We start from the raw sequence: 25,609 nt of genomic DNA, 5'->3' as shown, positions 1-25,609 counted from the left end.
GCTGAGAGAATGAGTCACGGGCATCCCCGTGCAGTGGGGCCCAAGGAGAGTGCAGCAGCCCAGGCCAGGAGGGCAAGTTTGGCCCAGCCGGGCCTATTCATGCCTCAGCCTTCACAGAGGTAATAGGGTGGCCGTGGGAAGCACCCCAAAGCCAAGGGAAGGGAGGGGCTGAGCTCCCCAGATCTCAGTGCAATTCTGAAACACCCTCTGCTGTGTGGGTCTCCAGGGCAGCAGGCTGGCTCTTCCCTTGCCAACAAGCCCTTGAGGCTTTCACGAGGGCACTCTGCTGGTCAGTCAGCCTCCTGTCCATCCCCATGGCCTCTGAGGAGCCATACTGTGCAGGGAGAGAAAGAACGAACGAGGGGGAACATCCAAACCAGTGGGGAGGAGACGCAAACTGAGGCTGGAGCCAAAGAGGGTCTTTAGAGATGGCCCTGGACCACGAGGAGTCAGCTAGGAAAGGCAAGAGGGAGGGGGAAAGTGGGCCTAAAGGGAGCTTCCGAAGTGATGTGAGAAGTTTCCGGTGGGGAGCAGATAGGATACTCACCAGGGAACACCTCAGAGGTGTGAGAACTGAGGGTAGTAATAGCCTTGGGGCCGAAACTAAGTTTGTGTTGGACGGGGACCATGGAAGGTTTCCAAGAGGCAGTATGGTCTGGTGGCTCTGCTCATTGGCTTGATCCGGTATAGACTCTAAATTTGACCTTTGTGAGTTTAGAGGAGTCCCCTTGACTAATCTAATCCTAATTGTTTGCACCGGTGGAATGAGGATAATGAGGGCAGTTTAGTGGTAGAATTCTTGTCTCCCATGCTGCAGACCCAGCTTCAATTCCTGGCCGTTGCCCCTCATGTGCAGCCACCGTCCATCAGTGGAGTCTTGTGTGTTGCTACGATGCTGAACACATTTCAGGGGAGCTTCCAGACTAAGACGGATGATGTAGAAGGGCCTGAAGATCAAATTCTGAAAATCAGTCAAAGAAACACTATTCAGTGAAGCATCCACCTGATATGAAGTGAGGGGAGATGCACAACAGTACCCAAACTTGCAGGTGGCACCCATTTGACCTAGCCTTGATGGCTTTATGACCAGAACTCGACTAGAGGAAGATAAAAAAACTATTCTTGGATAAGGGAAATGAGTGTAAATCGCTACAATTTTATTAACTTGACTTATACTTATGGAACTATGGTAGTGTAGTGGTTATGAATCGGACTGCTAACTTCAAGGTCAGCAGTTCGAAACCACCAGCTGTTCCGCGGGAGAAAGATGAGGCTTTTTGCTCCTGTAAAGATTTACAACTTTGGAAATCCTGTGCAGGGTCACTATGAGTTGGAACTGACAATATTTATGGATGTAGTAGCTCAAAATACCAACAGAGAGGGAAGTTGTCTTCACATCAAGTATCAATGCTATTCCCTCTGTATACAGACTAGATAGGGATGGGTAACTTAGACATTGTTTATATAAAATGAGGGGACAGTAAAGGCATGAAGTGACGGGCTTATAAGTTTTCAAGTTTAGTTTAAGAGTGTGCAGGAGAAGATCGAGTGCCCACTGAATAGTTTTCATCTTGTCTAGATGGATCTAGTAAAAAGAGATGGGGATAAAATTCATATGATTCAATAGTGAGTAATTGTTATCATGACTAATTGCAACTGCCACAGCTGTAAAGGTAAAAGTTTTGTAACGGGGAAGTAGTTAATCTTACAGTCCAGAAACAGAGGACCCTAGGACCATCAAGGGAGAAGAACACAAGTGGAATGCGAGACCTTTTCCAGAGAAACAGCAATACCAGAGATGGAGCCAGAGATGGGGACATGGAGAGAGGGAGCAGCTGAGGACCCTAGATTCATGGAAAGAGAGGCACTGAGAGCTTGCGGCCAGGAGGCAGGCTTGCAGAATGTGTTCTTTGGTTGTTTAAATTATTATATATTCTTGAGTGTTTTTGTGTACATCTCCCCACCCCTACCCCCTCAAAAAAAAAAAAAAAAAGAGGTAATGGAAGCAAATACTGTTGAATGATGACACTTGGAGGAGATTGCGATCATTGCAATGAAACAATGGTGTAAAGCCAATGGTCTCCCATGTAAACTATCACTCAGTTCACAAATAAATAAATAAATCATTCAATACCTAAGGAAAAAAAAAAAGAAAGAAACCGTATGGATCCCAACAGTTGGATTCCCTCGTGCATGAAGTCATCATAAATTGGGATCCAACTCAATGGCTATTAACTATAACAACAAATGAGGAGAACAGATCATCAGATTATGCATTTCCTGTCATTACAATGATTGCAATCCACTCCATGTACTATCAATTAATAGAATTTACCTCTCTTCACTTAAATTTTCCTTCCCCTCCACCCCTACCTTTCCTGTAACCATAATGGAATGTTTCATTTAGCAAGAAAATCTTTTATTAACTTTTTACAATACTGGTCTCATGTAATATTTGTCATTTTGTGATTGACTGATTTCACTCAGCCTAATGTCCTCCATGTTATGAGGTGTTTTGCAAATTCTTTGTTATTCAGTGTTGTGTGTAGGTACCAAAGTTTGTTTAACCCTCATTCTGTTGAACGGCATTTAGACTGTCTTTGTCTTTTTGCTGTTGTGAATAGAGCTCCAATTAACATGGGTGTGAATATATATCTAGCCATGTCCTGGCTCTGATTTCTTGAGGAGATATACCAAGTACAGGGATTATTGGGTCATATGGTATTTCCATTTCCAACTTTTTGAGAAAGCATCAAACCATTTTCCACAGTGGGTTTACCATTTTGCAGTCCTTCCAGGAGTGTGGAGGGTCCCAGTCTTTCCACACCTTCGCCAGCATTTGTGTTGGCTTTTGTTTTTTGAAACTTTGCTGTTAATGCTGGAGTGAGATGATATCTCATTGTTTTGATTTGCATCTCTCTGGTGTCTAATGATTGTGAGCATATCTTCATATGTTTGTTGGCTGCCTGAATATCTTCTTTGGTGAACTGTCTGTTCATGTCCTCTGCTCTTTTTTTAATTGGATTATTTATCTTCTTCTTGTTGAGGTGTTGAAGTGCTCTATAAATTTTGGAGAGTAGTCCTTTGTCTGATACGTCATTGCCAAACGTTTTTTTTCCCAGTCTGTGGGTTCTCTTTTTACTCCTTTGATGCATATAAGTGTGTAATTTTTTAGGACGTTCTGTCATCTATTTTGTCTTCTGTTTGTGTGTTTTCAGTTATGTTTGACAGTGTATTTATGCCATGCATCAGAGCTGCTACATTTGCTCCAGTTTTTTCATTGATGATGTGTATAGTTCTAGGTTTTACATTTAGGTCTTTAATCCACATTGAGTTCATTTTTGTATGTGGTGTGAGATATATGGGTCTTGTTTCATTTTTCTGCAAATGGAGTTCCAATTTTGCCAACACCATTTGCTGAAAAGAAAATATCTTTTCCCCATTTAATGCATTTGGCCCTTTGTCGAAGATCAACCAACTGTAGGTGGATGGGTTACTTCTGAGTTCTCAATTCTGTTCCACTCATCTGTGTGTCTTTGGCTGTATCAGTACCAAGCTGTTTTGACTAAGTTTTGAGAGTTTTTAAGATAATACAAGGTGGATTCAGTAAGTTCGTGGAAAAGTGTCATTACCTTCTCATTCCATTTTATCATGAACTTTCTGAAGCTCCCTGGTATTTAAAATCACATGGTTAAGAGTAGGTATTACGAAGTTGCTATTACTATTTGTATTTTCATTTACTCATAAGGAAAATCTCCTGGTTCAGCTGTCCCTGGGGACGGCAAATGGGAATAATCTCCTCTGGTAGGCATGGCAACTTTGGGAGGAAGAGAAGGAAACAATTTAAAGGGTAAAACACAGTTAGTATTAACATTTAAAAATTCATTTGTGTCCACAGGGAAACCGTCTCTTCTCCAGTACCTGCTCTTCTGCTCAAACATCACCATTGGCAGGATGTTTGTGTTTTGGGTGTCTTGGTACCAAGGTCATCTTTGGAAATACTTCATCTGACATAAAATACTAGACCTCTATGGTGATGGTGGTGGTGGTGGTTATGTGCCGTTGAGTCGATTCCAACTCATGACAGTCCTGTGTAGGGTTTCCAAGGCTGTAAATCTTTAATGGGAGCAGAAAGCCTCATCTTTTCCTCATGGAGCAGTTAGTGGATTTGAACTACTGACCTTGCGCTTAGCAGCCCAACACATATTGTACTACACCGCCAGGGCTCTTTCCTTTGTAATCCCTAAAAGCTGAAACACAATTTTGACTACCTTTAAAATAATCTGTGGACCACACAATACCATAAATTAAGGAGAATAAAAATGGCAAACTAGGAAAACATACTTGCATTATATGAACAAACTGTGAATGTCTTTAATATATAAAGAACCGTTACAAAATCAATATAAAAATACTAACATCCCCGTAGAAAAGAATGACAAATAAAAAATATAAATGACTAATTTTAAATTTAAACGCTCAAAGTCATTAGTAATCAAATAAGTGTGCTTTCTTTCTCTTTTTCATCATGGAAACCTTTAAACGTTATGCGGTATTGAATTAGGATGATAAATCTACGAATCGGGTTGTTAACCTCAGGGTCAGCAGTTCGAAACTACCAGCTATTCCACGGGAGAAAGATGAGACTTTCTGCCCCCGTAAAGATTGACAGCCTCGGAAACCCTGTACAGGGTCGCTATGAGTCGGAACCAACTCCACGGCACATAACAACAACAACCCATCTGATAACTTCAGCAGTTTTCCATATTTGGCTGGTTTTATTTTATTTTTTATCCCCTCCTGGCACCGGAGTGTTTTGAGGCAAATATCAGTCATTGATTTCCTTTAATCTGTATACATAAAGAAACTGACTTCAAGTAACAATGAAATACAGTCTGTATTTTAGGTGAAGTGGCAAATATTAAACATGACAGCACACAGTGTTGAAATGGCTATGCTGAAATGGAGCATCAGTTGGTGTAATTTTTCTGGAAGATAATTTGGTACAGAGCATTTCAAAACCCGAACACTGTGTCTGTCTTTTTTCCTAATGATTCTACTTTTGGGAATTTATATTAAGGAAAGAATAGCTATATGTACATATATTTATCCTTAAGATTGTTCATTGTAGTATTATTTATGATAAGAATTAGAAAGAACTTTATGTCTAATATCAGAGAAATGGTTTATAAATTATAAACCATCCAGATAAGAAAATGCTAGGTGGTCATTATGTTGAAGAATGCTAAATTAAATTAGATAACATGTATAATATAGGTAGAAATTAAGATGTTTATAAAACAAATGAACCATATGGTTCCAATTATGTTAAAACGGTATAAGGTTGTCATTTTTTGAAATTGTGGTGAAAATACAGACAAAAAAGCCTTCACCAATTCAACAATTTTCCACATGTACAATTCAGTGACAATGATTAAGTTCTTCATGTTTACAACTTTTAATGGTATTTGACACACATGGGATCACTACAAGTAGAGATTAGGTTGGCTGCAACTGATAGATTTGTAGAAAAAAAGACAAAAGAGAAATATATCATAATGGTAATATGGTCATCTCAGGGTGGTTTTTATTTTTCTTTTTAGAAATGTCTGCTTTGTTTCAAATATTTAACAATGAAAATACATTGTTTTCCAGTCAGGAATGGGATATGGGGGGAAGCATAGTGGTGGTGGTGGTGAACTTGAAAAAATATGGGGGCTGTATGTTATGGTTTAGACTCCTGGTGGGGCACTGTAGGATCAGCACTGGACTATGAACTGCATGGTCGACAGTTTAAAACTCCACCCCCACCGCAGCTGCTCTTTGGAAACCCTATAAAGGGTCACTGTGAATGAGAACTGACTTGACATCAGTTAACAACAACAATATTTTATGGTTTGCCTTCAGACTCTGTTTGCCCCAGGAATGGCCCTACTGACCAAAAGAACATATTAGGAAGAGAATTTTCTTATTGGTTAGGAATGTTCTAGGCAGGGAGAGACAAGGCAGCAAGAAGGACAGCTAGAAGGCTGCAGCATTTGTCCAGGCATGAGAGTGACAGGTTCGGCCATGGGTGGATGGAAAGTCAGCTCCTTTCTGAGATTCCTGGTCTTCAGTGTCCTGGATCTTCTGCTAAGGAGAAGATTCCAGAAGGTCAGTGCAGGGTTGGGTGCTAGCATTCCAACCTGTTGTTCTGTTTGCCTCTACCCAAGGTTAGGATTAACTAGGAAACTGCATTTCTGAAGCATTGCTTAGCCCTTTTGAAGAGTTTAAGACCGGTCTTTGTGCCTCTAGGCACACCCACTTCTGCGGCAACAAAAAGATTCCCCTGGCTGGTGTCTGCACCAACAGTGGCCTTTTCTACACTAGGCCCTTGGTCTCCATCTGTTCTTTTAAGTAGATTTGCTAAGGCTTCTTAGATCACTTTCTTTCTTCAACTGCCCTGGCTGGAGTAGTGGCATCCTTCCAAACATGCAGTTAATCTTTGGATTCTCTTTTGGGTGGTTTTCGCCCCAGAGGAATCTCTGGATTCTTCCACTACTAAGCTGAATTGCTGGTGTAACCAGCAAGGAGCAGGCCTAGTGTATGCTCGGAACTGCTGCATACCTGGGAGGCAGCTATGCAGAGAGCCAGACTGGAACACACCTTCAGTGCAGGGCACAGCATGAGCATGTCCCATTTCCTCTGTTTTCCTGTTTGGGTGAATTTCGGTATGTTGCTGTTCCCCCTCTGACCTTCCTTCTCTGTGAAGCCTGGAAGGGCAAAGGACTACTCTATGTGGGGACTGGGAGAAGAGATATTTGTGTGCTGGAATCCTCTGGGGAGCCTGTCAAGCTTGTCAAGCCACCATAGATAGCTTGTCAAGCCACCATAGATAGTGTTATACCATACACTTGACCAAACAATGTGTATTTGTTACTCTTTCTTTTCAGTCCTTGGATCTCAGAACATCTTAAGTCTCTTACTAAAATTTTTTAGTAACTTTTGTTGTTGTCAAATGTCATTTAGTTGATTCCAACTCATAGTGACACTGTATCGCATTTTCAAGAACAGCTGGTGAGTTTGCAAAGTAATTTCCAGGCTATACAACTCACCTATTTAAGGTATATTTAAGGAGTTTGTACAATTAATTTCAGTAACCCAAAGATAAACCCCTATATCCATTAGCAGTCACTCCCCATTTGCCCCTAAATTCCCCCTGATAGCCCTAGGCAACCACTAACCTACTTTATGTCTCTATGAATTTGCCTATTCTGGATATTTCATATAAATGGAGTCATACGTATATACAATATCTGTGTAGTGCTGGTGTGGCACTGTAAGATAAGCACTGGACTGCTAACCGCAAGGGCAGCTATGGTTCAAATCCACCAGCCACTGCTCAGAAACTATACGAGGTCACTATGCGTTAGAACTGACTCAGCTGCACTAAACAACAACAACATACAATACGTGGTCTTTTGTGTCTAGCTTTAGCATAATGTTTTCAAAGTTCATGCTGCAGCATGGATCAGTATACTTCATATTTTATGACTGAATAACATTTCATTTTAAGATTATACCATATTTTCTTTCTCCATTTATCAGTTGATGAGTATTTAAGTTGTATTTACTTTTTTTTTTTCTTTTTTTAAAGTTTTTATTGTGAATTGAGTGAAAGTTTACAGGGCACATCATCAGTTTTACCATTCAACAAATCATACATCTTGTTTCATTACGATGATTATAATCCCCTCCATGTACCTTCAGTTAACAGTATTTCTCTCTATCCACTTTAGCTTTAAAAACAACAACACTGATGCATATATAATAATTTATACCTCCAAAGGGCACATTCTACAAGTCTGCCTCCTGCCCACCAACTTTTAGTCCCTCTCTTCCCATGAATCTAGAATCATCAGCCGCTCCCCCTCTCCATGACCCCATCTCTGCCTCCGTCTATGGTATTGCTGTTTCTCTGGATAGGGTCCCTCATTCTGCTTGTGCTCTTCTTCCTTGATGGTCCTAGGGTCCTCTGTTGCTGGACTGTAAGATTAACCACTCCCCTGTTTTTGTTACAAAACATCTACCTTTACAATTGTGACAGTCACAATTAGTCATGATAATAATAACTCACTATTGAATCATACGAATCTTATCCCCATCTCTTTTCACCAGACCCACCTAGACAAGATGAAAAGTATTCAGTGGGAACTCTTTCTTTCCCTCCATACTCTTAAATTAAGCTCCCTCTTGAAACCTTGTAAGCCAGTCACTTCATGCCCTTATTGCCCCCTCATTTTATTTATTTATTTAAAATGTTTTATTGTAAATTGTGTGATAGTCTACATGGGAGAACATTAGCTTTACATTCATTCCATCATCTATCATTTCATTGGCATAGTTACCATCTCGTACACGCTTCCTCACCCAACCAAAGGGTGTACCCTGTAAGCCTGCACCCCCCCCCCCCACCACAGTCCTCAGCCGCTTTCCATCTCCTGATCCCGAGTCCCCAGCCACACCATCTCTTGACGTTGTCTTCTCTGCCTCCATCTCAGGCCTCACTGCTTCTCTGGGTAGGATCCCGCTCTCTGCTTTTCTCCATTGATGATCCTAGGGTCCTCCGCTCCTAGACTGAAAAGTTAATCACTCCCCTCCTTACTACAAAATGTCCATCTTTAGATTTCCAACCCTCACAATCAGTCCTGATAACAATTATTCACTATTGCATCACAAGAGACCCATCTGTATTTTGTTTCATCAGCCCTTCCTGGACAGGCTGGATACCACTCACTGGAGACTCTACCTTCCTCCATGCCCTTTGGATCTAGGTTCCCTCTTGAAAGTTTGTAAGCCAGTCACTTCTTACCTTTGTATCCCTCCCCCCATTTTGGGTAGCCAATGTCCAAGTTGCCCATCCCTGTCTACCCTTTGTGTGGAGGGGGTGGGAATAGTTCTTGCAACAGGAATTTGTTTCCTCTTTTGAGCTACAGCATTTATAGGTGTAGGTTTGCCCCTTATTTTAGGTAGCCAATGTCCAAGTTGCCCATCCCTATCTACCCTGTGTACAGAGGGGATAGGATTGATACTTGATGTGAAGGACTCCTTCCCTCTCTGTTGGTATTTAGAGTTACTACCTCTATGAGTATAGGTCAGCGTCATCAAATTGAAGCAATTTACCCTTGTTTCCTTTATCCAAAAAAAATTTTTTTTTGTTTTTTTTTGTTTGTAGTCTTCCTCTAGTCAAGTTCTGATTATTCAAGCCACCAAGGCTAGGTTAAATGGGAAGTTGTATTTACTTTTTGGCTGTGATAAAGAATGCTGCTATAAACATTTTTGTGTACACATTTGTGTCTAGACTTATGCTTTCATTTCTCTTGGGTATATGTACGTACCTAGGAGTAGAATTGCTGGGTCATGTGGTAACTCTGTGTTTAAACATTTGACAACAGCCCAACTGTTTTATAAAGTGGCTGCACCATTTTATAGTCCTACCAGTAGTGTATAAAGGTTCTAATTTCACCACATCCTTGTCAGTATTTGTTATTATCTGAATTTTTTATTATAGCCACCCTAGTGGGTACAAGGAGCCCTGGTGTGGCACTGCAGGTTAACGTGCTGGACTGCAAGGTCATTTTGCACTGCATGGGCAGTGGTTCAAGTTCACCATTCACTCCTTGCAAACCCATACAGGGTTGCTATGAGTTGGAACTGACTCAACAGCACATAACAACACAACAGTACGTGTAAGGAGTTGTGGTGTGGCGCTTCAGGATAATGTGCTGAATCACAAGGTCAGTTTAAACCGCAAGGTCAGTGGTTCAGACCCACCAGCTGCTCCCAGAGTCAGAACTGACTGGAAGGCACTTATCAACAACAGTGGGTATAAAGTGGTAGCTCAGGTGGTAGCTCATTGTGGTTGTGATTTGCATTTCCCTAAAGACTGGTGTCAAGCTGGAAGATAAGATAAGCACTAGACCACTGCTCCTGGGAAACGCTATTACAGAGTTGCTATGAGTCGGAACCAGACTGCGAAGCACAAGGTCAGCAGTTCAAAACTACCAGCTGCTCCGCAGGAGAAAGATGAGGTGGTCTGCTCCCGTAAAGATTTACAGCCTTGGAAACCCTGTGCAGGGTCGCTATGAGTCAGAACCGACTCCATGGTACTTACCAACAACAACAATGTGTCGGAAAGGAGCTCTGGTAGCGTAGTGGTTACGAATTGGGCTGCGAAGCACAAGGTCAGCAGTTTGAAACTACCAGCTGCTCCGCAGGAGAAAGATGAGGCGGTCTGCTCCCATAAAGATTTACAGCCTCAGAAACCCTGTACAGGGTCGCTGTGAGTCGGAACCAACTCCATGGCACATAACAACAACAACAACATGAGTCGGAATTGACTCTACGGCACTTAACAACACAACTGTGCATATAAGGAGTCCTGGTGTGGCGCTGCAGGATAATGCACTGGACTGCAAGGTCAGTGCTTCAAACTCACTAGCCGCTCTTTGGAAACCCTATACAGGGTCTCTATGGGTTGGAACTGACCCGAAGATAACTTAAAAACAACAAAATCTATAGGCATGTTTTCACATGCTAATTTTCATCTGCTTATCTTCTTTGGAGAACTGTATTCAAGTCCTCTGCCCACTTTAAGAATTTGGTTATTTGTGTTTTTATTATTGTCATGTTGTTAAGTGCCATCGAGTTGGTTCAGGTAGTGACCATGTATAGGGGTCCGAGTCCTAGGAGTTCTTTATATATTCTAGATGCAAGTCCTTTATCCAGATGTATGACTTGCAAAAGAATGCTTTCCATTCTATGCATTGCCATTTCACTTTTTTGGTGATGTCCATTACTCAATTTGAACTGAGTTGTTGTTGTTAAGTGCCGTCAAGTCGGTTCCGACCCATAGCGACCCTGAACAGGGTTTCCGAGGCTGTAAATCTTTACAGGAGCAGAAAGCCTCACCTTTCTCCTGCGGAGCAGCTGGTAGTTTTGAACTGCTGACCTTGCAGTTCGCAGCCCAATTCGTAACCACTATGCTACCAGAGCTGAATAAAACAGGCAAAATTGATGTGGGGCAGATACGTAGCTAAATTAAGACTTTGCATCCTAGATCCCTGCTAGCAATCTATGCTGTCTCCTTTAGCAACAACAGAATTGCTTACAGGCAACCAGCACTTGTCACATGTTTGATAAAATACCAAAAAACAAAGAAACATTAAAGACAAATTGAGGAAGGGAATGTAAGATTAGGTCCATATAAACAGCAGGAGTCAATAAAGCAGGTTGGCATCACTATCCAGAGCTTGTGATCCTCAGTGCCACCCCAGGGGCATGGTGGATGAGTACCTTCACAAGTGTAACGTAATATAATCTCTCTTGATGTTGAAGAAGAGGAGCTGTGGCATTTGGGAGGATGTACTTTGCTCCACAACATTTGTTTAAATCTACAAATGTATCATAATATTTACCACATCTGGATTTGTGTGGAATGCTGAGGGTTTCAGCCATGACATCATTATTATTGGATGGGTGCTCTCTTGCTCTGCACCCGGCATCCACTCACGGGAGATGTAAGAACTTTTAATGGCGGAAAGAGACCTTCCTGTTTGCACTTGGTTGTTTGCTACCTAGTCGGTTCTGACTCATAGTGAGTCTGCATAGGGTTTCCAAGACTATAAATCTATATACAAAAGTAGAAAACCTCTTCTTTCTCCTATGAAGCAACTGGTAGATTTGATCGAACTGCTGACCTTATGGTTAGCAGCCCAACTACCCACCATGCTCCCAGGGCTCCTGTTTGCACTTAGAGATCCAGAGACAGGGAAATCCTAGGCCTGCTCCCTTGTTAGCCCTGAGGGGTAACAACTAGAGAATTCTGATGGGCATGTTCCAGAAACCTACTCTCTCAAAATCCAAAAACAGCTTTTGCTGGCATCTGGTCTTTCTGGGACACTGATATTTTTATTTATAAAATGATGCCTTTATCCCCAAATAGATTCTTAACAGGCTTGTTCTGTTTGAGGGGTGTCTGAAGCTCACAACTTTTGCTCTGTGGCATCTCAGGATAATGCTGGAATGACAAGAGGTCCCTGGCCTATGCCAGAAACAGCGACAGGAAGGGATTTGCCAGTCAGGAAGTCAAGTAACCTGTCTTTATATCTGGAAATTGGTTTCTGCATGACTTTTATCCCCTGCCCTCACAATCTTGTCCAGGAGGTAGAAACTCCGTTAGCAGTAATGACCCCTGAAAGGGGAGCAGGTAGGCAATGAAGCCCAGCAGTCCCTTGCTTTTCTGTTCCCCTCCTCCTTTGTCTTTACTCTGTCCATTCTCTCAGCCTCTCCCTGCCAAGCTTATTAGCTTTCTCTTTTTTATCTTCCAGCTTCCCAACATGTTTGGTGATCTTCGGTCCACTTTTATTGCCTTGATGATTGGGTCCTACGCCTCCTCAGCAGTTACCTTCCCAGGAATCAAGGTGAGGGTGTGGTCAGCAGGTTTTCTTGCACCTGCACTTGGGTTTGGTGCCACTATTGCCAGTGTTCTGCGTACAGCCTTCACACACACACACACACACACACACACCCAGGCTTTCTGAAGAGAGAAGTCAGTGTGGGAGGTTGGGCTTGCCCTTCCCCGCCCCCACGCCCACCTGGGCAGGATGCACCTGGGAAACACAGGCAAGAGAAGAGAAAACCGCTGACTGGTTGTTAGAAAATTCAAGCATATCACTGCAGGTTGTTCCACAGGATGCCTTTGCATTTCTGGTTGGGGTTGGGAGAGGTGGGGGTAGGTGAATTCATGATAGTCCTGTGTCTGCCTCCAGTCTCCCTACTCCCCAAACCTGTTGTTGTTGTTGGGCTGTTGCTCCTCATTTGCTGAAGCGCAGTTCTCTGCCAAGTTGCTTCAGCTGCCTCCCTTCCAGGCAAGATCCGGAGCCCGTGGAAGTCACACAGGGTCAGGGTGAAACAAACACCTCACAGTTCCTCAGCCCCAAATCTTACTCCAAATACTGCTGCTCCTATGAGAGCTACAGATGGAGCTTCATCCTCCTCTGGTCCCAGCTCTTAAGTGGAAGTTTCCTCCTGAGGCACTGGAGGGGGGGTGGGGAGGACTCTCTAGAGGAAGACAGAGCCACGAATGCAGACCTAGGGGGTCGAGGTGATTGCATGGAGGAGTCTACCAGTCCCTCCTAGTACTTTGGTGACCTCTGTTTGGGTGCTGGAAAGAAATAGCAATAGTACCAGTAACTGCTAACATGTTCTGCCAGGATTATACCATTAACCCACCACACCATGAGGACACATGCCAGGGTTATTATGCCCATTTCACAGAGGAGCAAAATGAGACACATCTGTTTGTTCATTCCCTGAGTTTTTTGTGCACCGTGGGCAGTCTTTTAGACACCGAAAAAAAAACATCAGTGGGTGAAGCGAGGATGCTGCTCTTCTCCTGGGCTAGCAACAGGCCAGTCACTGAATCCAGAGACACAGCATGTCCGCACAGTGGAATGTGACAGCCAGGGGTGGGGTTCAGGGGAGACCTCTCAGAGGAGGTGACACTTGACCCCATTTGGAAGCAAGGGGTTTAGCAACATGCTAAGGCCAGATAACTAGCTAGTGGGGGCTAGTTGAGATGATCGGAAGGCCAGATAGCTGATGACTGAAGGCCTCAGATGGTGGCAGGGCCATGCCTCCTGTGCACTCTCCTTGGTCTCCTGGGTCAGAATAAAGCCAATGCCTCCCAGTTCAGCCCCAGCTCTTACTCCAAATCCTGTGGCTTTTGTCAGCGCCACAGAAATGGCTTCTCCCTCCTCTGGGCCAGCTCTAGCTCCCCTCTGCTAACTCTGTCCCCTCTTCTCCTGTCCCTCTCATCGTGTCTGTCAGGTCATCTATGACTTTGGTGCTTCCTTCATCATCATCCTCGTGGTCTGGGCCGGCTGCTCCGGCCTGGTTTTCCTCAACTGCTTCTTTAACTGGCCTCTGGAGCCCTTTCCAGGGCCAGAGGACATGGACTACTCGTAAGTAGGCATACTTCTCTCTGTCCCCATACCTGTCCCAACTGGGGTCCCCAGCAGCGTGGACAGACATCCTCCCATCCCTTTCAGGGTAAAGATCAAGTTCAGCTGGCTGGGCTTTGATCACAAGATCACAGGGAAGCAGTTCTACAAGCAGGTGACCACAGTGGGGCGCCGCCTCAGCGTGGGCAGCTCCATGAGGAACTCCAAGGAGCAGGCCGCACTGCAGGAGGGCCACAAGCTGTGCCTGTCCACTGTCGACCTGGAGGTGAAATGCCAGCCAGACGCTGCAGGTACCTGCTGCACTGCCCTGGCCACCTAGGCCCACCTGTGCTATCCCCAGGCTGTCTGCTCCCACTTGGGTGGCAGGGAGTGGGCAGTCACCCCAGACCAAACAGCTGAAGACTTTGTGAGTTCTATCTCACTTCATCCCCTATGAGGAGGTGGCTCCACCCACCTTGTTTACAGATGAGCACCCGGAGGCTTACAGAAGCTAAGGAATTTGCCCAACTCTATTTTCCCACCTGTGTGGTACTGTGGGTTAAGGCACCAGACTGCAAGGTTGGCAGTTCAAGCTCACCAGATGCTCCTTAGCAACCCTATACAGGGTCGCTATGGGTCGGAACCAACTCGATGGCACTTAATAACAACAACATTTTCCCACCTTGGGTGGTACAAATAGTTAAACGTTCGTCTACCAGCCAAAAAGTTGGAGGTTCAAACTCACCCAGAGGTGCCTTGGAAAGTAGACCTGGCAATCTGCTTCTAAAAGCACACAGCCTTTAGTTACAGTACCCCCTCTTCCTGCATCTAGCATGGGGTGACTTGGTCAGCAAATTACGCATCCTTTTGCAATACACCCTAGCTCCTAGACGGTTGGGTAGGCTGTGGGCCCCTGGGGACACTGGCCACCTCTCTCCCTGAGTGTCTGGGAACTTCTCCCCACAGCGGCTCCCTCATTCATGCACAGTGTGTTCAGCCCCATCCTGCTGCTCAGTCTCCTCACCATGTGTGTCACCCAGCTACGGCTCATCTTCTACATGGGCGCCATGAACAACATCCTCAAGTTCCTGGTCAGTGGAGACCAGGACAAAGGTAGGTGGCCCTTGGGAAGATGGCCCCTGTGTCTCGGCTGGTCACACTCCCATCTGCCTGAGGTCAAGTCTGCTGGTCATCAGCTGGAATGCATTAGACTGGGCTGGACCCAAATGGCAGAATCCCAGGGCCTGTGCAAATGTCAGAGCCATTTTCCCAGAGCCAGCCCGAGCTGTTCTTTCATGTTCTCAGTCAGGGTTTGCCGGTTTAGGAGGACTAAAATAACTACATGTGTCTGGGGCGTGGGGGACATGGTTTTCAGTGCCTAAAGGGGAGGGTGACATGTGTGTTCTCTAGTGAAAACATTGCACCGCACAGCATACTCTACCCAAACGCAGAGAACATTCCCCCACAACCGCAGGGTTGGCATGGGGAGGCAAGTCCTGGGGATGGAGGCTTTGGGGAAGTTTCTCAGCACAGGGATCTGTATCTTGACTGGGAAACAAGGCGAGGCTTCCCAGTGTGTGGAATCCAGTTGAGGCTTGTTAACTCTGGTAAACATAACTGATAACTTACATGCTACTTCTCCAAAACAGCAGAGGTCTTCAGCTGATTAGAGGTTTTGATTCTACAAAGAAAGTCTGTACATCCTCAGGGCCTGAGCTGAGTCAGCCTTAGTCATTCTTAGAGGGACAAATGCAAAGATTAAAATTGTCAAGGGTTTCATTTTACTTGGTGCCACAATCAACAACCATGGAAGTCAAGAAGGCAAAGGACAGATTGCACTGGTCAAATCTGCTGTATAAGACCGCTTTAAATTAAGGTGTGCCTGACCCAAGCCATGGCATTTCAGTGGCCTCGTAAACATATAAAAACTGAACAAGAAATAAGGAAGACTGCATAGGAGCTGATGAATTCAAATTATGGTTTGGTGAAGAATATTGAATATACCATGCACTTTCAGGAGAACAATCAAATCAATCTTAGAAGTATGGTCAGAATGTTCCTTAGAAGCATGGTGAGACTTTGTCTCAAGTACTTTGGACATGTTATCAAGAGAGACCAGTCCTGGACAAAGGACATCATGCTTGGTAAAGTAGAGAGTCAGCAAAAAAATAGGAAGGCCCTCAGTGAGATGGATTTGCCACTGTAGTTGCTACAATTACCTCACACACAACAATTGTAAGGATGGCACAGGACCAGGTAGTGTTTTGTTGTGTTGTACCTAGGGTCACTATGAGTTGGAACTGACTTAGTTGCACCTAACAACAGGTGGACAAACATACTTGTTAAATCCTTTTTATTGGCAGTCACACTGGCTGATAACCTTTTGTTGGTTTCATTGGTTTTCACTTAACAGGAGATACCTTAGGCATTGTAAGGAAATCAAATACCATTCTTGAAACCAGACAAGAACTTCAGCTTTAGCAAATGAAAAGACAGCCTAAGGAGCCAGATAACATTTTTCTAAGGTAGAATGGGAGTTCTCTAAATGAGAAAACACTTATCAAGGCACCCATGTAAAAACTCATAATTAACATTAACATGCTATAGGCCTGAAGGGGGGTTCCTGGAGGAAAAACAACCTATTTAGCCTGGTTTAGTACAATGTTCCCCCCAAAATCCTGTCATGGGAATCCTTCCTAATGTAATATTCATTACAATCTGTGTATCATGTTTGGAGAAAACTGATCTATCATATCTAACCAAACCAACCTCAGCTTGTGTGTGTCCGAGTAGAACTATGCCCCACAGGGTTTCCAACAGCTGATTTTTCAAAAGGAGACTGCCAGGGTTTCTAAAGTGCCTCTGGGCAGACTCGAACCTCCAACTTTTTGGTTAGCAGCTGAGCTAACCACCACCCTGAGACTTCCATCATGTCCAAACACCTTTTTTTATCAACTAAACACACAGGACCAGCGAGATCAAGACCCTGAAAGCCCCTCCTCAGCCCTTGGGAGGTACAGCTCCCTGTTGTTAACTCGTCTCTACTACTCTGAGAAATTTTGATGCCCAAGAGAAATTTTTTCCAACTGTTTCCCACATTCAGAAAGTCAGTTTCAAGAAGTAGAGGAAGTTGAGCCAGGAAGCTTGGTCTGTGGTGACAAGGCATTGGTTTTCCCCATCCTGCTCCTGCAAACTGTTGCGACAACTCCATAGTCAGCTGTGTCCAGAGACGCTGCATCAGGATGGGGAAGCAGGGTGTACCCAAGGAGACCAATTCTGGCTGTTTGGGGGAGACCCTGGTTTCAGATGCTTTGGCTGAGCTTCTGGGGTTCTTTGACCTCACCCTTCCTGTAAGTGCGGGAGGTGGTTCTGACAGAGTGCTGTCCCCAGGGCGGGTATGGAGTGAAGGGCTCTGATTCTCCCAGCACTTCTTCATTCAGTGCCACTTCCTCATCATGGTCCTGGCCTGTGTCACAGGCCTGATTCATCAATGAGGCACCAGCTGCATATGACTGGGGCAGCGTCAGCAGGTGGCCGTGCTGGGCCCTCTGCTGCCTCTGCTTCTGAAGGCTGGCTAATGCTCAGCCTCCCCCAAGCTCCCTGCGTGGCAGATCTCCATGGGAAATGGAGTATGTTTTAGCCTGCCTCCACTCCCCAGTTCTCTCTAACAGCTTTTGAGATTGCTGCTGCTAACCTCTCTCCTTTCTGTCTTCTCACCATTGCTTTCTTGATGCAGTGATGGCCATGGGTAAGCAGGGGGAATTGTCAGTGAACATGACAGCATCCCCTCCCCTCCCAGGCAGCCTCAGTTCTCCCAAGAACCACTTCATCTCGAACTATACAATCCTCATGACCACCATTGCAGAGAATGGGTGGGGCTTGTTTGCCTTTAAAAATCCCATCATTTTGAGACCCGTTGAAGATTGTAACTTTTAATGTTAGAGCCCACATGAGTGGTGACTTGCTGGGATATTTCTAGAGGTAGTCTGAATCTTTAATTGGTAATTATGTGATTCCCAAATCACAGAGACTTCTTGGAGTTTCTGGGGAGGGGACAGTGTGATTTACTGGATTTCATTTACTGTTTCTTGGAAACCAGCAGGCGGGGGAATGGGAGCCAAGAATAAGGTGAACTGCTCCTTGCTCCAGCCTTGACTTCAGAGGTTAAGGTGTTTGGGCTCCCCTTCAACCCTACAATGAGTGACAGGGGAAGTCTGGGTCAGACTCCAGGTGGGACTTGTGCACTAGCCCTTGCCCAGACCCCACCCCCAGACCCTCTGCCAGGAGGAGCCCTCTCCTGACGTTGCCTGTCTTCTTTCCTAGTTGGCCTCTACACCTCTATCTTCGGCGTGCTCCAGCTGCTCTGCCTGCTGACAGCCCCTGTCATTGGCTACATCATGGACTGGAGGCTGAAGGAGTGTGAAGATGCCTCTGAAGAGCCTGAGGAGAAAGAGGCCAGCCAGTGCGTAGGCAGGGCCTGTGCTCTGGCTCCCAGCCCCTAGAGGAATAAGTCCAAGCAGTCAGTCGTAGGTTAAGCAGGGACAGGGTGGGTAGATAGATCATGTTTAAAGTCAGTGTGAAAGGCAAGAGAAAAATGTGTTCCAAGGTACTCTCAGAAGTCCTTTTAAATTCTCAGCTGTTCAGCTAGCACAGTATATGTTTTAGAATTTTCTTAGGGAATTGCTTTTGCATGTCAAAGCTTGGGAAGTACTGAGCTAAAGAACAAAGGCAGTGGGGGGAATGAGGAAAGTCTGTGTATAGATGATGGGGCATAAAACCATTCTGCCTTTAGGACAACCCTGAGATTGTTGCACCAGTGGTAAAGTGGGTGCTGATGATTTAAAGGTCTGCTAGCCTATATAGGGAGTAATACAGTCAGTGAATAGTACGTTGTTGCTGTAACTTTACTATGTGTTCCTAGATTTGTTCATGGTTGTGAGGCATACAGTGTTCTGGTGCCCCATCTTAGGTAAGGGTTGGGCTCTGAAATCAAGAGAATGTGTTAAACGCTGTTTTTTGTGACTCCACCTTAATATAATGAGCTGCTGTTTATTGTATTAGGCCCTGTGCCAAGCACTTGATGCACAATATCTCTACACACCCTGTGAGATGTGTGCTAGTATTAGACCCATTTTACAGATGAGGGAACTGAAGCTAAGAAGTTCAAGGAATTTGCCTGAGGTCACAGAGGAAGTGGTTGGCCTGGCCTCCCTACATTTGATATTCACTCTTGAAGGCGCAAAAGTGTTCTCCATGTCATCCGATTGTCGCAGGGGATCTGTGTGGGTGGTGAAGCTGGATTGGCAATAGTGAATTCACAAAGAAATAATTACAGAGACTGCTCTGTTATCTAGGTCAGATCCCACAGCCAAAAGGTTACTGTGCGCATTCTGGTTCCATCTGCTGCACATTTGTTTTCCCTTCACGCCCTCCTGCCCTGCAAGGGGAAATCCACTCATTTCCTTATGCAACTTGTTATTGGTTTCCAGCAAGGTTTGGGTAAAGTTGAAGCCAATGGTAAAGTTGAGGCTTGGCCACATCAGAACCTGGGCACACACTCCTTGTCCCCTCACAGTCATTTGGGATCAGTTTGCACTGAAGGCAGTGCTGTGTGTTGGTACCCATCTTCCCAGATCTGTGGTTCTCATTTAGTGCTTAATGGAGAGGGTAGAGTGGAAGTGTCCCTAGTGCTGGTCTAGTCCTGACTTGGCCCCTGACATGTGTTTGAGTGGCTTTGGCAGTCTTGCTCTGGTCCACATGTTAGGACTCCCTAACTCCTTCAGAGAACCCACCTCCAGGGAGCTCTCAGCTCCTGTTTCTCTGTTCTGTTGTCTCCACAGGGGTGAGAAAAAGAAAAAGCGGGACCGGCAGATCCAGAAGATTACCAATGCCATGCGGGCCTTTGCTTTCACCAACCTGCTGCTCGTGGGCTTTGGGATAACCTGCCTTATTCCCAACCTGCCTCTACAGGTAGGTATGGAGAAAGGGAAAGGCCAGGAGGTGGGGGTGGAGTGAGAAGAAGAGATGTTATTTAGAAACTAAAAGATGAATGATGGACCATGGGAGCGATCAACAAACCAAACAATGACTTTTCATTCATTTATTCAGTCAGCCAAGCAGCCAGCCGTTATGTATGGAGACCCTGTAATCACCAGGCTCTGTGCACCATGTGGGGGTGAGATGTAGTGAAATGGGATTGTCTTCTGAAAAGCTTCTCTCTGAAGGCATGTGGCTCACCTCAGTCTTGGGGCATCTTGCTTATCATGATGATCACTACCATGGCATTCCCTAAAACGATGTAGTAGGGTAGTTGTATAGCTGTTTCTTTTGCATTTTTTCAAACAACTGAATTCTGATGTCCCCAGAGGTCTGGGCAATCTGTGGTATTGGTGGGGACATCTGATCCCCCGGTACAAGAGTGTCCGCTGGGTCTTCACTCTGTGCAGAGTGGCTAAGGATGGTGATCATCTTGGCATTCAGGTTCAGAAGTTTCCTTCCTTTGCACGTGAATTCTGATTCTTCTGACATCTGACTTTTGGCAGAGAACTGAAAACTCAAGGTAGACCTTGACACTTGGCTCACACCACCCTTAGGCTCATGAAAGTGATCTAGCAGTAGGTGTGGTCCCAGCCCTCAAGTTTTTATGGACTTTGAAGGGACACAGGAGATGGTATTACTTCCAGTTGGGTGTAGCCCAAGTTCAGATGGTATCTTGGGCTAGGTCCAAGAAGAAAACAAGGTCCCTTCCTTTTGACAAGTGGTCACGTGGAGGGATATTAACACCCAGGTGTGCAGCATCCATGGATATGGTCATGTGTATGTGTTGATACTTTGTGCAAATGAGTAAACTATTAGAGACTTGTACCACTTCCAGTTGGCAGTGTCATTGCATTCTTGATGCCTCCTGGTGACTTCTCTCTGCAAGACTGGCAGCCCCTTGCCCTGATCACCTTGCCAATGGAGGATCAGCACTCAGTGGGAATAGTCATCTACCTTTTGTTTGATTTTATTCTCTCTGAAAGAAGAGCTGTAAAAGGGAAACCACATTTGCAGGTAGACCAGCAGCACATGTATGTGTGTGTATGTGCGTGTGTGTATGCATATTCAGGAGCACCTGTTGTTAACACAGACAATCGCTCCTGCCCCTCCACCACCCACATTCCTGGTAACAGGTCCTGACTGTTGAGCTAATGGCAGGGCTATGTACAGAAGACATGGAAAGCAAACAAAGGACCCAGTGGCAAAGTGAACTGCTCTTGTGTCTCTCTAGAATGATTAACAAGTGCTTCTCCAAGCCTGCCAATAGTGGCCTTCCTGGGACAGAGCCCTCCCAGACAGCTAGCAATGTAGAGGGACAGGAAGGACAGCCATCTGTCAGTAGGGTCTAGGGTGGCCAGGCAGGGCGATCCCTGGGCACAGTCCTCAGGTCAGCAAAGGTAGATGAGGTCATGACTGAAAGCTCCTGCTCAGTGCTGTGCGGATACACTGTATCTCACTCCTGCTTCTTCGAGCCTGGGGAGCCCAGGTTGTAGTGTAGTATTTGCTGTCAGCATAGCTGATTCCAGGCTACCAATGTGAGGTCAGTGAACGTGGAGTTGGGAAGAGATCTGCATGAACACCCCATTTTTGTAGTAATCTACCATTCAGATTGAATAGATCTGCCCTGGAGGCTTGCAGGGTGCCAGGCTGAGAGCTGTGATACAGACTTTCCAATGTTTTCTCAAGGCTCCTGGATGCGGACAGACACAGCAAAGTTGTCTGTCCCCAACCTGCTTCAGGAGCCTGGTTCCCAAGCTACAGATACAATAGTAAAAGTTACTCAAGACCATGGAGAATAGCAAAACGTAGTAAAATAACTGGAGTTTCTGAGGGGTACAAATGGTTAAGTGCGCGACAGCTAGCAGAAAGATTGGCCCTTCAAGTCCACCCGAGGTGCCTCTGAAAAATCAGTCCGGTTTTACTCTGACAACACATGGGGTTGCCCTGAGTCACAGTCAACTTTTGAGCATTTATTACCCTTATTTTAAATATAATGTGCTGAATTATAAACTTAGAGAATTTAATTTTTAATAATGACTGTGGTTAACAACCAGCTTGCCAATGTCCTGAAAATTCAACAGCTGCCCTGGAGCACTGGCACGAGCTGGCTCCAGCATGCCACTGCTCTGATGCCACCAGGCCTTCTAGGTGGGTGGGCTCCTCCCTGTCTTCCCTTCATGCCATGTCTCCCTCCCACAGATCATCTCCTTCATCCTGCACACGATTGTGCGTGGATTCATTCACTCTTCTGTTGGGGGCCTGTATGCCGCTGTGTAAGTCCTGGCACTTTGAGGGGGGTGGGGTCTGGTGGATGAGGGTGGAAGGTATGACATGGGAAAGGTTCATGGTGAGCTATATCCCTGAGGGGACAGGTAGCTGTTGGCTTCTGCTGGGTGTGTCAGCGAAAGGCCATACTTGGCAGAAGGTGTTTGGCTGGGCCAGCAGTTGCATACCCAGGAGCCTCCACATTTAACATGAACTCAGTGCCCATCTGGCTTCTCATTGTCTCAGAGCCACTGCTCAACCAAGTCGGGCTACCCCTGGCTGCTACCCGGGGACAGGCAAGAGTACGTGGCTTCTGGCTGCCCAAAGCTGAATATTTAAGTCACAGTGGCACTCAGCAAAGGGCAGTGACATGGATAACTGAGCCCAGAGTGGATCAGATCAAATAGCTGAGTTCTGGCCCATTTTTCAGGCGCTGGTGAAAATGAAACCTGCATCTCTTTGCAAGAGGCCAGATACCCACAAGGAAGGACAGTTGTTCCTCCTTCTCAGGCTTGGGGCTTGCCCACCAAACTGTAATCCAAACACCATCCGCTTTCTCTCTCTGACTCCAATTCCAGTTTGTTCCTGCTGGGATCCCTTCCCACTTCTGGGCAGCAAAGCCTATATTTGCTGAGATTTTTGCCTAGAACTTTCTCTCCCTTCCAGCATCGTCCCACGGGGGTCATTCCAGGTCTGCTTGCCCCACCCCCAGACTGGGAGGAAGTTGTGGCTGTCCTGGCAGGGTCTCAGTGAGCCAGGCTGAGAGCTCTGATGCTGAGTTTCCGTGATTACGCAAGGCTCCTGGATGCAGGCACAGCAAAGCTGCCCGCCTCCAACCTGCTTCCGGGGCCTGCTTCCCAAGCAGCAGATGCCGCTGGCACCACACTTTCCACTTGCTCTGCCAGACCCTTACTGGCTGAAGGCACACCTGGGCAGGGTGTGACCCTCTTGGAGTCTGGGGCTCATGCTGGTCCTAAAGAGAACCTGCCCTTGCAGAACTACTTGTTGTTGTTGTTATGTGCTGTGGAGTCCGTTCCAACTCATAGCAACCCTGTACAGGGTTTCCAACGCTGTAAAGCTTTACGGAAACAGAAAGCCTCATCTTTCTCCCGCGGAACAGCTGGTAGTTTCGAACTGCTGATCTTGCGGCTCACAGCCTGATTTGTAACCACTACGCTACCAGAGCTCCTGCTTAGAAGGAAGTAATCCAGGGACTAGCACCCCAGAGTTCTCAAGGGTCACTCCTACCCCTTCTTGCTCTGATACCCAAAGTACAGCCTGAGGCGCCAACATGCCTAGGCTTGGGCTAGGGCTGAGGAGGTGTCTGGGAAGTGGACAGGTGGCACATCAGTGACAGGCTCTCAATTGCCCCTGGCAGGTACCCATCCACCCAGTTCGGCAGTCTTACAGGCCTGCAGTCACTGGTCAGTGCTCTCTTCGCTCTCCTACAACAGCCCCTGTTTTTGGCCATGATGGGCCCCCTCCAAGGAGACCCTCTGTGGGTAAGAAGGGCAGTGGGCTGTGGGGCATGGGCTTCTGTTCCACCCTGCTGACTGGGAGCAAGAAGTCATTCAGGAGCTTCCAGAGTATCGGGGTGGGAGGTGAGAAGGGCTCTGAGTGGTGCAGGTGCTTTGCAATTGGTAGTTAACTTAAAGGTTCGCAGTTGGAACCCACACAACAGTGCCATGGAAGCAAAGCCTGGCAATCAGCTTCATCAAGATCATAGGCACGAAACCCCATGGAGTTCTACTCTAACACCTGGGGTCACTGTGCCTCAGAACTAACTCAACAGCCAATGGGCTTGCATTTTGGTTTTTTTAGTGTGGGTGGGTGACAGGTGAGACAAGTCCTCTTTGGGCCAGATTTGGGATAAATAGAAGCGAATTCCTGTCTTGCCTCTGTTGCTAAGGGCTCCAGACTCTTAGTGCAGTACAGTGACATTTTTCCCAACCCTGGCCCCGGTCCTGGAGATTCAGATCAGCAAGACCTTGGTGGGGGATTCAGGCCCTGAGGGCTGCTGTGTGGCCCCAAGGAGAACTATGCTCTGGGAATTTGGGGACTGGAATGTGGAATGACAGGTCCTGGAAGCTCTTGAATCTTCCTGCTTCAGTTTGCGATTATGATCTGTTCTCCTTTCCCAAACCTGAATGCAAGGAAGGGTCTTCAGCTGGGCTCTGCAAAGGTCACACACAGCCCACCGCCTGGCTCCCCATTTCCATGTGACAAAGACTCTCATCCCTGCCTCCTCAGGTGAATGTGGGGCTGCTTGGCCTGAGCATGCTGGGGTTCTGCCTTCCCCTCTACCTGATCTGCTACCGGCGACAGCTGGAGCGGCAGTTACAGCAGAAGAGGGAGGATGACAAACTTTTCCTCAAGATCAACGGTTCATCCAACCAGGAGGCTTTTGTGTAGCACCCACCACCTCAGAACTATGGCCTCCCGCCCATGCTTCAGTGACTGACTAGTATCCTCCTCCCCATGCAGAGGACCCCCATGCACCCCCAGGACCCTCTCCTTTACCACATTGGAGCCCTCCCTTCCTCCCAGGGTCCTGGTCCTGCCTTGGAACTCTGTTGTGGATGGATGATGGGAAAGGACCCAGGACAGGGTGATTTTCCTACTGCCTCAGGCAGGGGCTGCCCTGGGCTTTGCTCAGCTGCTCCTGAGGGGTCCTGGGGCCTTGGAGCTTCATGGAACCTTCAGGAGGAGCCAGGAAGACCCTCAGCAGGCAGGCTCTCTACTCAAAGTATCTGGATTCTGCCTCTTGCCATGGCAGAGGGGTCTGCCATCCACTGCCTGCCTAATGCCCCTCGGCTGCATGCCCACCGACCATGCCTGTCTGAGGACAAAGGCTTGCACTGTCTGCAATCCCCTCGCCTGGCCGCTCACCTCCTCCCCTGACAAGTCAGGCTGCCTGAGGAAGGAAGGACCCGCTTCCTGTTGTTGGTGCTAACTCCTTTGTAATTCCAGCCCCCTGTGGCCTGTCCTCCTATTAGAGGCCTATGGAGAAGTCCCACTGGCTTAAAGCCTGGGCAGGGATGGTGGGCTAAGTGAACACACTAAGCCTTCAGAGGCCCTGGAAGAGGCTAATGGCTCAGTCCCTAACTTCTCTAAGGGACCAAAGCGGGATTAAGTTTCCACTGCCACTCTTAATTCAAGCTGAAGAAAATTAAAGGGGCCCACCAGGGTATGCCCCTGCAACACAACTGTTTTTGTGGCCGTGAAAGTGAGGGTGAGGCTGTGGCTGACAGACATTGAGGTCCAGGCCTTAGGGAGAAAGTGGATTTGTGAGGGACTGAGGGGGTGTATGAATCCATAGTATT

General features: G+C 46.4%; 1 protein-coding gene across 2 annotated transcripts in view; it reads left to right on the top strand.

Moving 5' to 3' along the window:
* The window catches only part of SLC43A2 (solute carrier family 43 (amino acid system L transporter), member 2), a 54,018-nt gene extending 28,665 nt beyond the window's left edge, over positions 1 to 25,353 (top strand). The window contains exons 5-14 of one of the 2 annotated variants that reach the window (XM_006863228.1): positions 12,369 to 12,461; positions 13,870 to 14,003; positions 14,091 to 14,293; positions 14,949 to 15,095; positions 17,719 to 17,730; positions 18,306 to 18,444; positions 19,823 to 19,952; positions 22,221 to 22,294; positions 23,665 to 23,788; positions 24,537 to 25,353. In XM_006863228.1, the coding sequence (XP_006863290.1) occupies positions 12,369 to 12,461; positions 13,870 to 14,003; positions 14,091 to 14,293; positions 14,949 to 15,095; positions 17,719 to 17,730; positions 18,306 to 18,444; positions 19,823 to 19,952; positions 22,221 to 22,294; positions 23,665 to 23,788; positions 24,537 to 24,698 (1,218 nt within the window). In that variant the 3' untranslated portion in view covers positions 24,699 to 25,353. The remainder of the gene's footprint in view (positions 1 to 12,368; positions 12,462 to 13,869; positions 14,004 to 14,090; positions 14,294 to 14,948; positions 15,096 to 17,718; positions 17,731 to 18,305; positions 18,445 to 19,822; positions 19,953 to 22,220; positions 22,295 to 23,664; positions 23,789 to 24,536) is intronic. The other variant, XM_006863229.1, reaches the window with a different exon arrangement.
* Positions 25,354 to 25,609: the final 256 nt, after the last annotated feature.

Source organism: Chrysochloris asiatica, unplaced genomic scaffold, assembly GCF_000296735.1.
Source record: "Chrysochloris asiatica unplaced genomic scaffold, ChrAsi1.0 scaffold00054, whole genome shotgun sequence".
Classification (NCBI taxonomy): domain Eukaryota; kingdom Metazoa; phylum Chordata; class Mammalia; order Afrosoricida; family Chrysochloridae; genus Chrysochloris; species Chrysochloris asiatica.
Note: the sequence above shows the minus strand (reverse complement) of the source record. Positions and strands in the feature narration are given on the sequence as shown.